General features: G+C 35.9%; 1 protein-coding gene across 8 annotated transcripts in view; it reads right to left on the minus strand.

The window, feature by feature from the left end:
* Positions 1-15659, minus strand: part of DMXL1 (Dmx like 1) — a 157383-nt gene that overhangs the window by 117837 nt on the left and 23887 nt on the right. For 7 of the 8 annotated variants that reach the window (XR_002824217.1, XR_002824218.1, XM_023731941.1 and 4 more), the window contains exons 3-5: positions 10573-10644; positions 7664-7742; positions 516-645 (exon numbers count right to left, since the gene is read on the minus strand). Coding sequence is in view for 6 of the 8 variants with exons in the window: in XM_023731941.1 (XP_023587709.1) it covers positions 516-645; positions 7664-7742; positions 10573-10644 (281 nt within the window). In the remaining 2 variants the exon portion in view is untranslated. Of the gene's footprint in view, positions 1-515; positions 646-5456; positions 5684-7663; positions 7743-10572; positions 10645-15659 lie in introns of those variants that run through there. The other variant, XM_023731942.1, reaches the window with a different exon arrangement.

Consider the following 15659-nt stretch of genomic DNA (forward strand, 5'->3'; position numbering starts at 1 on the left):
TGGCTTTAACAAAGAGAAATTTATTTCTTCACAGGAACGTAGGCTAAAAGTCCAAATTCAGGGCATCAGCTCCAGGGAAAGGCTTTCTCTCTGTCAGCCTTCTCATCAATGTTCTCCCGGACTAGGAGCTTCTCCATGCAGGGACTCTGGGTCCAAAGCACACGCTCTCGTCCTGGCACTGCTCTCTTAGTGGTATGAGGTCCCATGTCTCTCTGCTCACTTCTCTCTTTTATATCTCAAGAGATTGCCTCAAGACACAATACAATCTTGTAGATTGAGTCCTGCCTCACTAACACAACTGCTGCCCATCCTCCCTCATTAACATCACAGAGGCAGGATTTACAACATACAGGAAAATCACACAATACCAGGAATCAATGCCTGCCAAACTGATACACACATTTCTGGGGGGACAAAATTAAATCCATGACATGTGGTTTTGCACAAACTAAAATATGTTTATGATATAATACAACTGCATCAAACAGGCTTTTCAGTTTGTCTTAACTGCTTACTTGCAATGCCAGATGCATCTCCAATCCCCAAAGTTAAGATCTGTTTTATCTGGATTTTCATTTTCACTTGGCTTCTCCAAAGTATTGGACCAGAGCTGCAAACAGCTGGAACCAGTTAAAAGACGACTGCCTGGAAAAAAAAAAAAAAATCATTCACCATTTATTATTTAGGTAACTAATAATTACATGCAGTTAGGTTACATGCTCAACAGTTTCATATAATATTATAAAGATAACCCAACTTATAAAAAGAAGAGTAAAATAAAAAAATACTTGGAGGAAGAAGAAAGAAGGCTGTATTTTTATTTTGTTGAAGAAGCAGCTTGAAAAAGAAGTGAAGAGCTCTTATTTTCTCTCATTTAGCAAACAGTTAATGAGCATCTTCTTTGTACCCAACACTGTGCTAGGCCCTGGGGATACAGTGACAATGCACTAGTCATCATTAGTCCACAAACCAGTAAGGACAAAGACATAAAAATATTATGACTCAATGTAAAAGTATTATAGACACAATGGATATGTGTAAAATTTTATAGAAGCCCAAAGGAGGGAGAAATTATATGTACCTGTAGTGAAAATGTCAGGGAAAGTGATGAGATGCAACCTGGTCCTTAGTAGAATGCCTAATAATCTGGTGTGATTAAGGGACAAGGTGCAAAGCATGGCAAGAAGGAAAAACTAAGGTTGGAAAAACGTGAGGTCAGACTGTGAAGGATTTTGAAGTTCACAGGAGTTTGGAATTTTTGTTATAGGTAGTTAGGAGTTAAAGGTTTTTAAGTAGGGGCATTACATAATTGGATCTGTGTTTTAGAACAAAGGATCTCAACTGACGAGTCAACATATGATCCTGATAAGATCTGTGAACCTCCCTCCCTTGAAATTATATGCAAAAGTTTTATGCATATGTGTATACATGTGTGTGTGATATATGTGTGTGTGTGTGTGTGTGTGTGTGTATATGTATAGGATGTGCATCTTTCTAGAGAGATAATCCATAGCTCATATTACACTCTCAAAGACTCGAGTACACAATGTAGGTTAAAGATCCTTTTTTAGAAAATAACTCTGGAGATGGGCAAGATTAGGGAAGACATAAAAGAGAGGAAAATCAATCTATAAAAATACAATGGGAAATCGTGAGGATCTGAAGAAGATCAGATATTAAAACAGGAACCGGATTTGAAAAACATTTCATAAATAGAATTGTCAAGGCTAGATACCAACAAAAAAACAGAAGTTTCAAAGACAGATTCCAAGTTTATGATTTGAGTAATTGAATAGAAGGCTATGCTGTCAATCAAAGAATATAAGGGAGAAGAAGCAACTTTAGCAAAAAAGCTGGCAATACATAAGGCATTCACCTCTGTAATTAAGGTCTATGAACTTGTATGTCTCTGGAATGATGACTTTATTTCAAAAAGAAGGTGGTTCTGTAGCAAAAGTACAGGGCTTATATCAGAAATTCCTGTGTCTAAATCCCAAGTAAGTCACTTAAATAGCCATGTTTATTTAATCTAATTGGGTAACCTCTGAGCCTGAATTTTCATCTGTAAAAATAAAGATTTGTAGAGTTGTTGTAAGGATTAGCTATAATATGTGTGTCTGGCAGAGGCCAGGCACTTAGTAGAAGCTCAATAAACAGCAGCAACTAGGTGGAAAGTCTCAGAGATAGTTAAAAAAAAAAAAAAAAAGTACAGAAAGTACTAATGAGACTATCCATTTAGATATGGTTATTATTCCACTGTAGAATTTTCCAACAGACACAAACTTTCTTTTCTTTGACATAAACTGAAGACGAAATTAAGGTATGTATGTACTTAATATGGAAAACAAAATAATTAATCTTAGGTATGGATTCAAATAGAAGTAGGTATGGTATGATATGGTATATACAATGTGGCATATCAATGCAATGGAATATTATTAAGTCTGTTAAAATTGATGTAGCGGAGGAGGCATCTGACCTCCTCTAATTTCACAAGGGGGAAGGAGAATCAATATCAACAGCCCAGGCTGATTCCTGTGAGGCAGAGGTCAGACATGCCTCCACCCTCCAACCTTGTTACTAATTCTGATACCAACCATCCCTTCCAGGGTATTCTCTTCTTCTCTGCTGGGTTCGATAATTCATTGCAATGGCTACATAGAACTCACAGACCATACTCACGATTATGGGGTTTATTAGGGAAGTAAGAAGCGATAATTCAGGTTCAGGAACGCTCAGGATACAGTTCATCCATGAGGACAGGCTCTTCTCAGCTTGTCACAGGCAGGCCTCTCCCTGGTCCTTGGTCCCTCAGCCCGGCCTCTGCTCTGCTTGTGCAAGTGTTACAAAGCTCTTTTAGCTCCGCCAATAAGTGCCAGGAGGCACCCCACTCCGCCAGTAAATTCCAGCCTGAAGGTGCTCAACTCTCTCCCTCCGTGGGTCAGGAGCCCACTGCGCCATCTCCTGCTGGTCTCCTGGTTCTGCTGCCTCTGTTTCTCTGTCACTGCTTCTCACCATCTCCGGTGTTACAACTCTCCCTCTCTGTCCTGGTTCTGTTGCCTCTGCTGCCTCGCTCTGTCTTCCATGTTGAAGTTCCCCTCTCTCTCTCCATGTCTCCCTTTAAGCCTAGTGGGATGGCAAAACTGACCAATCCCCTTGTTAGGGTTCCATATACCTTATTTGCATCGTCCTATCCGCACAAGGGTGCAATGTATCTTATTTACATTATTAGCGAGTTATCCAATCCCCTTGGCAGGCCGCAAGTACCTCATTTGCATAGTTCCACCAAGTTATCTGGGGGGAGTTACAAAGACTATGGCTAGAAGGGCCATATTAATTAATTCACTGCACCACACAGTCAAAAAGAGAAATGAACTTCCATGCTACGACACGGATGAACATTGAAAACAGTATGCGGATTGAAATAAGTCAGACACAAAGGGACAAATACTGTATGATCCCACTTATAAAAAATATACAGATCTGACAAATGTATACAGACAAAAGTTTATTAGTGGTTACCAGGGATTTAGGGGAGGAAGATATGGGGAGTTACTACTTCACAGGTACTGAGTTTCAGTTTGTTGTTGTTAGGTGCCACTGAGTCGATTCCAACTCATAGCAATACAATGTACGAAGTAGAATGGCCTCATAGGGAGATATAAAAAACATTTGAGAATGGATAGTGGTGATGGTTGTACAACATGGTGAATGTAATTAATGTCACTGAATTGTACCCTTAAAAATGGTTACAATGGCAAATATTTGGCTATTATATATTTTACCACACTAAAACCAAAAAAAAAAAAAGATAATCAGTGTTCATTAGCTGTTGTCAAGCCACTACTAGATATAAATATGTTAAGAAAGCAGTTATCTTGTAATACCGCTCTGTAAAGATGACTTTAGGGGAATTAAACACTAATACCATCCTATGAAACATTAGTACTGTTAAATCACAAGTACAAAAACTCCAAACTACTGCCAATGTCATTACTATAGAAATATCATTTAATTCAAATATTAATTTTTTTCCCACATTTTTCACAACATGTCAACATTCTCTTTAATTGTGTTCTGGTTGTTTATGTTTATTTCCAGTACTCAGGTTTCCCTGCCTCCGTATCTTCTCATCTTTGCTTTAGAGTAATTGTTGAACAAATATTAAATGTTGTTATTGCGATTATTAATATGATACTTCAAGTAGCTATCCAGTTCACTTCATAATAATATTTGTATAGAATGCCATCATTTACTAAGCACTTTCATTTACACTGTCGCTTCTGATCATTAAAAAAACAATCTTGTGAAGTAAATACTATATTAGTTTATACAGGAGTTAACCATTATTGAACTGTTAAGCAACTTGCTCATGATCATAGGACTAGTAGTTAAATATGTGAACATTTATTGAGTGCCTAATTAAGTCAGGCCCTAGAAATAAATACTGAATAAATCTTAGCCATTGTCCTATAGGGTTGCTATGAGTCAGAATCAACTCGATGGCAACGGGACAGGTTTTGTCTAATAAAAATAAATAAATCATGTAAACAAATAATTACAATAGACTATAGTACTATATATGAGGCAATTGAAAATACCATGGCTTGGATCAGATGCACCTTAGTCCTCAAAGTGACATCTTTGCTTTTTAACACTTTAAAGAGGTCTTTTGCAGCATTGCCCAATGCAATACATCGTTTGATTTCTTGATTGCTGCTTTCATAGGCATTGTTGATCCAAATAAAATGAAATAATTGACAACTTCAATATTTTCTCTGTTTATCATGATGTTACTTATTGGTCCAGTTGTGAGGATTTTTGTTTTCTTTAGGTGGAGGTGTAATCCATACCGAAGGCTGTACTCTTTGTTCTTCATAAGTAAGTGCTTCAAGTCCTCTTTGCTTTCAGCAAACAAGGTTATGACATCTGCATACTGCAGGCTGTTAATGAGTCTTTCTTCAATTCTAACGTCATGTTCTTTTTCATATAGTCCATCTTCTCAGATTATTTGCTCAGTATACAGATTGAATGAGTATAGTGAAAGGATACAACCTTAACATACAGCTTTCCTGATTTTAAACCACAGAGTATCACTTAGTTCTGTTCGAACGACTGCCTCTTCGTCTACGTACAGGTTCCGCGTGAGCACAATTAAGTGCTCTGAAATTCCCATTCTTCACAATGTTATCCATAATTTGTTATGATCCACACAGTTGAATGCCTTTGTATAGTCAATAAATCACAGGTAAACACTTTCTAGTATTCTCTGCTTTTAGCCATCTAACATCAGTAATGATATCCCTCGTTCCACATCCTCTTCTGAATCTGCCTTGAATTCTTGGCAATTCCCTGTTGAGGTACTGCTACAACTTTTTGAATGATCATCAGCAAAATTTTACTTGCGTGTGATATTAATGATATTGTTTGATAATTTCCACATTATGTTGAATTACCTTTCTTTGGAATGTGCACTACGATGGATCTCTTCCAGTCAGCCAGGCAGCCGTCTTCCAGATTTCTTTGCATAGATGAGTGAGTGCTTCCAGCGTTGCATACACTACTTGTCTGTCTGTCGTTGTGGTGGCTTGTGTGTTGCTGTGATGCTGGAAGCTATGCCACCGATATTTCAAATACCAGCAAGGTCACCCATGGTGGACAGGTTTCAGTGGGGCCTCCAGACTCAGACAGACGAGGAAGAAGATCTGGAGACCTACGTCTAAAAAAACTGGCCAGTGAAAACCTTATAAATGAATAGGACAGAGGAGAACTGCCTAAGAGGATTTCCTAGGCTGAAATCTCTGTGGGAGCAGATCGCCAGGTCATTTTCTCTCACAAAGTGGCTAATGGGTTAGCAACTGAGTGCTTAACCACTGAGCCACTACCAGAGAGAAATTTTCAATCTTACAAATCTCATGAGAAGAAAACATTTTAAAACACTGTGATTTTTTTCAAAAAATTCTCAAAGTATACTTGCAACTTTTAACTTCTAAAATAATATCCAAATATTCTGCCATTTTTTCCCTCAGCCATTACATCTACATTGTCTGAAAACTTAAACTATTTCCTGATGATGACTTCTAATTCTGCATTCCAAAGGTAACTTTTTTCTTACATTCTAGATCCAAATTTCTAACTATCTATTGGATATCTGCTCGATGATATGCAAGCAACTCAAACTCCACACATCCAAACAAAATCTATGTTCTTCTACCTCTAACTCCTACATATCAATCTTCTCCTTGTGGTCATATATAGTCTCAAATAAATCTTCAAATCCATTTGTCAAGCAATGTCGATTCTATTGCCTAAGTGCATTTCATATCCATCTACTCTTTTTATTATTCTTTCATTCATTTAATATTGAATGAGTACCCAGTATGTTAAAAGCACTGAAAATGTTTTTATTTCTCATTCATACTATTGGGAATACCTCATCCCCAAAGGTCATTCTGCCTCCTGTCTCTGTTTTTTCTGACTCACTGCTACCACACCAATCTTACAAAAGCATAAATCTTAGCATGTCATTTATCTCTTGCAAAACACCTGTAATAACTTTCAGACAATTAAAAAGAATTAAATTTAAAATCATTAACATCACTTTAAAGGCTTTTTCATAATATGCTGCAGTGTTATCTCTTCACCTCTGGACTGACTCCAGCTCCAGTGAACTAACAACCCTTACTAGAATATACCTTACGTTTTCTTTCTCTGTGCCTTTGCTTATTGTGGTAGAGCATTAAAAACAGCTTCCAATAAATCATGTCTCCCTGTGTCCATACCCCTCTGCAATATGACTTTTTCACATCTTTCATCAAGAGATAGAGTCAATTTCCTTCACTCCTTGACTATGGGCTAGCCATGTGAGTTGCTTTGACCATATAATGTACAAGGAATAACATTCTGGGACTTCCAAGCCCAGGTTTTATGAGGTCTTGCAACCTCTGCTTTCCCTCTCTGCAACCCTCTACCATGTAAAAAAGTTCAGGCTACCCTACTAGAGAGGCCAAATAAGAGAGGACCTAGAGGATGAGCACCACAGGGAGAGAGGCCACATGGAGGGGAAAAGGCATTCCAGTAAACAGCCAGCATCAAGGTTTCAGACACATGAATCAAGTCTTTCTTGGATCTTCTAGCCTCAGACAAGTTACTTCAGCCAATACCACAAGAAGTAGAGATGAGTCATCCCCACTGAGTCCTGAAAGAATTCCTGACCCACCGAATCATAAGCAATAAAATGGCTGCTGTTTAAAGTCACTAATTTTGGGGATGGTTTTTAAACTCAAAAACAGATAACTGATACATGTACTTATTATCTCTTCTTTGAATTCATTTCTTTTTCCTTCCTCCCTACTACCCCATCGTGGTTGTTAAAATCCATCTATCCTCATGTGAAATGCTCGTCAATAAACCGTGACTCTCCAGAGAGAATTACTGTCTCATTCCCAAAACAACAGGTATGTCTATTATAGCGTTTACCACACTCATCTATTACAGTGCATATTTGTCTTCACTTCAGAATAACTTCTAAAAGGACGTGATCTTGTTTTACTTACTTTTGTATTTCCCATAATCTCACACATAGCAGAAGTGAAATCATGACAGTAATAAAGGCGATAGCCTAAGCAAGTGATAGTTCAATTAATCCTGCTTGCTTTCTTACCTGTGGGATCCCAAGTTATATTGTGTGCTATTGACTCCAGAAAAAACTGGCCAGTTTTCTGCCACTGACTATATGATTCCTGTAATTTAAAAAAAAAAGTAATTTATCCAATTATTACTGGCACCTTTTCTCTATCGAATGTATATACGTTCATGCTTATTATTCTTTTATTACACATGCAGTCATTTTTAAGAACAAAATGGTCAATTACATGAAGAAAAATAAGGAATATGTGACAGAGGAGATTAATGAGAGAATATCGATTTCTGGAAGACCCAAAGTCTGTCTTTTAGCACATAGCAAATAAGCATATGCCACCTTAGACAACAGTATTATTAACCTCAGACATTTAAAATTATAATAATTATTATTTGTATTATTACAGTCAAGGGTTTAATTTTAAGTGTGTCTGGAACTCTGCTACTTGGGGCTTCCTTTTCTCTTTAAAAATGTTTCATCCCCACCTGGGATATCATGAATGGTATGTAGAAAATTTAGAATAAGAGATGTAACACTTCCTTAATATTATGTAATTGCTGCCCTGAGTTGAAATCAACCCCACGGCACCTAACGACAACAAAAAGCCACTCCATTCCTTAAAGCAGTATTTTTCAAACTTTTTTTGCCTGCAAACCAGTAAGAAATACATGTTGTACTGTAACTCAGAACACATAAACATATATACATAAGTGCACGTAAATTCACTACATATAAATGCACCCAGACATTTTCTCTTCTATTTCACTGTCATTGTATATTTAGGTGTGGCCTAGTAATTTGATTTCACTACGCACTAACAGGTTAAGACCCATAAACACTCTCCTAATGTAGTGGTTCTCAAACTTTAGTACAACTAACAACAGCCTGAGATGTTTGTTTAAAATTCAAATTTTGAAGGCCCATGACAAAAGATTCAGGTTCAAAGGGACCAGGACAGAGCACTGAAACACGCATTTTAAACTAAAAAATAACCCCAGGTGGCCTGCAGAATATGCTTTTAAGAAAGTGTCTTATAGGAACGGCTTTCAACCACAGCGCACATCAGAACCCCCTCTGGAACTAGAAATACAGGTGCCTAGGCACAACTACATCCCTACAGATTTAGAAATCCGCAGAGTCTGGACATGTGTATCCACCAGTGATTCTCAAGTGCACCTCTCATGAAGAGCTGCTGTCTTAAAATAATATTCCAGAATGTGCACTGAAAAGGGAGTAGTATCTTTTTTATGAGGATCTAAAGATTCTCTGAGACTATTTTCTGGAATTAGATTTTGTGCATCTTCCAAGTTAATTTTTCCACTTGACTGAGTTTTCCCCTTCATTATCAAGTGTTTTTTTATTTTGTCTGCAAAGTTAGTACTGCCTACCAATAAACCAGCCTCTTCGTGCTGAGTCTTTGACATTGACTATAATATTCATCAACTGTAATTAGTTAAAATGTGCAAAAACTAAAATTCTCTATTCTGCCCTTACTAATAAAGGCATTTTACTATAACACTCATTTTAAAAAGTCAGTTATTTCATTCAACAAACAGTGAGTATTATCTACAATATATTGTTCTGGGTGCTTGAAGCTACCATCTGTAAATTTTATTTTTAGTACTTCCTATTACTAATTCATAAGGCTATAAGAGCCTCTAGTATTAGATTCATTAGGTAATACATATAAACACAAATAGAAATCAAGAGAATTGTGGATAGTCCTTCCATAAAATTTAAAGATGTATATCAATTAACTCAGAGAAATCTTTTTCATTAACACAAGGTAGGGAAAAGAATCCTTACACCTACAAATCCATACAGCTGCTTTCAGTCTCAGTTCTGTGGCTAAATAGCTGTTTCATTGGTCAAGTCACTTATTTTCTTTGGGCCTCTGCTGCCTTATTTATAAAAAATAAATAACAGCTACACAAACTATATCAGAAAGAATCTGTACGATACTAATGAGCTAAATGAAAATGATATGAAAACTATCAAAAGGTATATAATCTCAAGATATGTCTATTATAAAAACACCACATTTAATTCTTTACAATTAACACATTTCCACGTACGGTCTGACATCATGCCATCCATACAATATCCCCATAGAGAAGAACAGATATTAATCAATTCCAGAGTAGAGGAAAGAGCCTCATAGGGTTGATTAACTTGCAGAATTGATAAGATAGCTAGAAAGCTATATCTTTGACTCTTAATACAATGCTGTTCCGACTATAGTCTGCTGACCTCTATCATATTGTTTAAATCACTAGTTTAATCTTCAGTGGAAATGGGGAAAATAACCTGGTCCACTGGTTATAGTTATGGGCATTAAAGCAACTGTGAGATCTACTACATAACCCCAATATTTATTCACTATTGCTTTAACCAGCCTTCAGAACTATTTCTGAATAGTTTCTTTATAAAGAAAAACATTCCCTGACTCATTAACAATTACAGTAAATAATAAATGCAAGAAAATAACTGCTGGAGGTACGCTAAGATTCTGCAATTAAAACATGTAACCTCAAGAACAATATACACAGGAAAAAAAAAAGGCAGAAAAACTGTATAGAGGTAGACTATAAAAACAAAGAATAAACTGCCACATATGGCTGGATCATGGTGTTTGATACTAGCAATAAAGTAACTGCCAAACTTTACGTGTTGACTCTTCAAATATTATAAAATAAAAAGACGTCAGAAAGAAAAAAAAGTATTTCAAGATAATTCACAGGCACTACTCCGTTTAATTCTATTCCAGTGAAACATTTAAATATATATTTTGATATGAAGTGGCATATCTCCAATTATAGTGTATAATTCATACTGGTACACTTGATGACAGCTTTGATGCTGTACTCGTACAGTATCTTTTGATTCTTAAGAAATTTCAGTTCCTAAGAGAAACACGAAAAATTACTGACCAAATTTTTCTTTTCCTTTGGTAAGTTAACTGGTTCGAAAACAGAGATAACATTTCCATAGGATGCTGCAATCTTTCAAAAAGAAAAAAGAAAACATATATTATGGACATGTTAACTTATGGATCAAAAGAGCAAAAGAAATGAATAGTAACTATATTAACTATGCCCATACACACAATTTCATTCAGTGATACTTGAGAATGTTGGTTTTGGAAACAGTCATATCCCACCACGATCACTTACTAGCTGTGTGACTCACAAGTTAACCTCTCTAAATCTTAACTTTTCCTAACTTTGTGTATAATTTGCATAATACTATCTTCCTAATGGATTTATTTTGAGGATTGAAATTACATTTGTAAAACAGCTACTATATAATACCTGACATGTAAGATGCAGTGTAAAGGTTAAATTCCTTCCTCACAGATGAAAACATATGAAACATTTCTTCATCAAATATGGAACTTAACATAATTTAGAAATCACAAGGGTACTCCTTTAGGACTAGTTTTTAACAATGGATTCTTAGATATGACATCAAAAGCACCAGCAGCAAAAAAACACAATAGATAAATGGGACCTCATAAAAATTAAAAACTTTTGCTCATCAAAGGAGTTTATCAACAAAGTGAAAAGACAACCTACAGACTGGAAGAAAAATTTCGGGAACTATGTTTCTAATAAGGGTTTAATATCCAGAATATTTAAAGAATTTCTATGATTTAACAACACAAAGACAAGTAAGTCAATCAAAAAACGGGCAAAGGCCTTGAAAAGGCATTTTGCCAAAGAGAATATACAAATGGCCAACAAGCACATGAAAAGATGCTCAACGTCATTAGTCATTAGGGAGATGAAAATCAAAACCACAAAGAGATACCACGTCATACCCACTAGAATGACTATGACAAAAAAACGGAAAATAACAGATGTTGGCGAAGATGTAAAGAAACTGGAACCCTCATTGATTGCTAATGGGAATGAAAAATGGTACAGCCACTGTGGAAAACAGTGTGGCAGCTCTTCAAACAGTTAAACATAGAACCACCTGACCCAGCAATCCCAATCCTAGGTATATGTATACCCAAAAGAACTGATAAAGCAGGAACAAAGAAAGAAACTTGTATACCAATGTTCAATGCAGCACTATTCACAACAGCCAAAAAGTGAAAACAACCTAAATGTCCATCAAACAGATGAATGGATAAACAAAATGTAGTACATACATACAATGGAATATTACTTAGCCATAAAGAGAAATGAAGTCCTGATACATACTACAATACGGATGAACCTTGAAAACATTATGTTGAGTGAAATAAGTCAGTCACAAAAGGACAAATACTGTATGATCTCATTTATATGAAATAGGCAAATGTATAGACACCAAAGCTTATTAGTGGTTACCAGAGGTTGGAGGAGGGAAAAAGGGGAGTCACTGCTTACTGAGTTCCTGTTAATGGTGGGGGAATAATTTGGAAAAGGATAGTGGTAACAGTTGCACAATATGATGAACATAATCAATGTCACTGAATTGTACATCTAAAAATTGTTTAATTGGCAAACGTTTGTTACATTTATTTTTACTACAATTAAAAAAAATATGGAACTTAACATGACTAAAAAATGAGTTTTTAGGTTATCTGTCCTTAAAGTTAACAATATGGTAGATCAATTGCAGTTGCAGGATGCAAATAATGACTGAAATAATAAAGACCTTACGCTTGTAAAGCACTTTACATCTTACACAGTACTTTCCCTATAAAATTTAATTTCCACAATTCCTTAAGCTAGCTAGGGCAGTTATTATTACTCCAATTTCATGAAGAAGAAACAGAGGTCAGAAAAACTGTGACCTTGACAAATCCAAACTAAAGAAAAGGGCAGTCAAATTATTTTACTGACTCTAAGCCTACTACATAAGACAATTCAGGCTATATATGTATGCACACACCAGTGCATATAGTATTCAGGTTATACATATAAATACACATACGATTATAATTAAATTAATATTTGCCTATTTCTTACTTTTAGACTAAACAAAGTTTCTTTCAAGTCTAACATTCTTCTGTCTATCCGACGTACTAGCCAGTTTTGAATCTTCAGTTTTCTCTTACAGGGTTCTTACAGCAAGTAAAAATTCAAATATACTACAAATACTTATTAAAAAGTGGAAAAAAGCTTTAGAAGCAAGTTTATACTGTCCTCTACTTCTGAAGGAGCAAAGAACATTCTCTGTTATAAACGGAAATGCTTCCTATTCGAATAGATCAAATCTGGAACCTAGCAGTCCATATTACACCATTGTCTATTGTACCTTTCTAATCACCAAGGTCATTCTATGAGAGCCTCTTCTCTTCTAAGTGCTCTGAATTTCGGGAAGGAAAGAACTCCTAAAGCATAAATACAGTATTTATAAAACCAGAATTTCTTCTAAAAAAGGTATCTGAATCCTCCATTTAGTTCTATGAAGTGCTCTCTCTGGTAATACACCAAAGTTAGAGGTACACAAGTAAAAAAGAACAGAGTCGGAAAAGTTTAACCCTCAGAACTCATGCTAAATAATGCACATGACAGTCAGACCTAAAAAAGTCAACTAGAATTTGATCACAGCCACAAAGCCCTAAGACCACAATTTAAGTTATGAAGAACAACCCTACAACCTTAATTTCCTTGCTCAAGAACTGCATTCAAATTCTAACTACAACTTGACCTTAAGTGTGGTATTCAGATATGGATATAGTAAATAAATAGGAATAACTTCTTTTCTATACACCACGAAGTTATGAATATTAATTAAAATAGCATAAGTGAAAAGCATCTGTAAGCTGAAAAACACACTAGCAAAATGGAAGGAAACCTCATTTAGCAGAGTTGAATACAAGAAATGTACATTTACTAAAAATGACAGTCTAAAATAGGATCTATAAAGCAAAGGAGCAATTAATTGTTTCTGTTTTCACAATGTTAATGAAGTTAACACTATTCTTCAATAAAATGGAATATAGTTTCCTAATAAAGGATTGATAGAATACATGAAAGGAAACCTGCTTGGCTAAAATCATCTTGACCTGTGTGTGGGGCAAAGGGCCAAGGACTGGAGCTCTGTGAAGATGCTGAAGCAGACATATGTAATGGCTCTGAAGTGGGAAAAACTCATATTTCAGGAATTTTTAAAAAGATGCTGTGGCTAAAATAGTGATCTGTCATAGAAACAGCTGAATGTGAGGATGGAAAGGGAGGCAGTAGGTAGGAATCATATAATGAAGGGTTTTCTAAGCCATATGAAGGAATCCAGATTTTATTTTTTAAAAGAAATGAAAAGCTATATAAAAGGTTTTAAGGTTACTTTATGTCTGTGTGTAGACTGATTAATATTTAAGAACAAGATCATTCTGGTAGAGTAAATGAATATTCAAGGTACAACAACTGGTCTCTATTCACCTGAAGCAACAAAGGAAGAAGGAGAGACAGGAGTAGGAGGAGAAAATGGAATGTGTGGCTCATTGCCTCCATGAACAACTTCCTCCTTTGCCATAAGACCAGAAGAACTGGATGGTGTCCGGCTACCATTATTTAACATTTTGGTCAAAGATTCCATAGAAGAATCCTGATCGAAAGGGGGAAAATGCAGAACAAAATTTAAAATTCCCATGGAATCCAGACTTCCTGGAGCCATGGACAGTAGATGAACCCCTGAAACTACTGCTCCGAGATACTCTTTAAACCTTAAACCAAAAATATCCCCTGAAGTCTTCTTAAAACCAAACAATAGTTTAGCTTAACTAGTAAAAAACAAGGTCTGCCTTGAGCATTATACTCTTTTATGAACTATTTATATGGGATCAAATTGACAACAGTAACTCAAAAGATTAGACAGGAACCTTAGGAGGCAGTGAGCTTATGTAATGAGGGAGGAACAACTCAGAAAAGGAGAGTAAGAATAGTTGCATTACTTGAAGAATGAAATCGATGTCACTAAATTGTGCCTGTAGAAATTGTTTTAAATGTAATTGTGATAAATGTAACTAATGTCACTGAACAATTTATGTGGAAATTGTCAAATGGGAACCTAACTTGCTGTGTAAACTTTCACCAAAAACTCAATAAAATATTATTTAAAAAAAAAAGAATAAATGAATAAATTAGAATAGAAGTAGGAAGACAAGTTAGGAGGCTATTGCAGTATTACAGACAATGGCAAAGACCAATGCGGTGGCAGTGGAGATGGAAAGAATGAACAGACTCAGGATAGATCAAAAGTGCCTACTATTGATGAAGGGTGAGGAAAGATGGTCTTATGACTCACAGATTAGATAAATAAGAAGTATAGCCTCTAAAAACTTATGTCTTGATTCACATTCTGTGGGCATACAGTTAAGTTTTTTAAAATAACACAGATATATTCCATTGTCAACTTTCTAAGGAGTACATTTTAAAAATATTCTATTTTATTTGAGTATCTTTTAAATTTACTCTTTAAATCAATGAAGCACATCCTTCCCTGGTTCTGTTTTATAAAGCAGCTACAAATATAGTTTGAGCGAGTCACAAATGAAGAACATCAAAATATCAGAAGTTAGTCAGATGGACAAACAGACAAAAGAACGAAGGAGGGAAGGAAAAGAGGAAGGGAGGGAGGAAGGAAAGAAGGGAAAAAAATCAGAGACAGAAATAAGAACATATGATCGGGTGAGGGAGGTAAGGGATGAGGATATAATCTACAAATGGGAGAAAAAAAACTTTTAATGGATATATTTTCAAGTGTTCTGAGGAATTCTAAGGATGCAAAAATCATCTGCACTTAGTTGGTCTGGGATGATCTGGGAGGGAGGGAGTGTTTAGTTTTTGCCTTTAAGTATGGATACGATTTCAAAAGGTGTGGGGATATATGCCATTTAAACATGGCTGCACTATTGACAACTGCAGCCCCCACAGGCCTCTATGCTGTATACGACATGTTGGAGACTTGTCAGCAATGAAAAAGAGATTAGGCATGACTTGTTTTCCCAAACCTATTGTCCTGTTACTGATTGGCTTGTTTACCTGAATTCCTTCTCCCTTGCCAGAAACTTATTGTTACT

Source organism: Trichechus manatus, unplaced genomic scaffold (genome assembly GCF_000243295.1).
Source record: "Trichechus manatus latirostris isolate Lorelei unplaced genomic scaffold, TriManLat1.0 scaffold00047, whole genome shotgun sequence".
Taxonomy (NCBI): domain Eukaryota; kingdom Metazoa; phylum Chordata; class Mammalia; order Sirenia; family Trichechidae; genus Trichechus; species Trichechus manatus.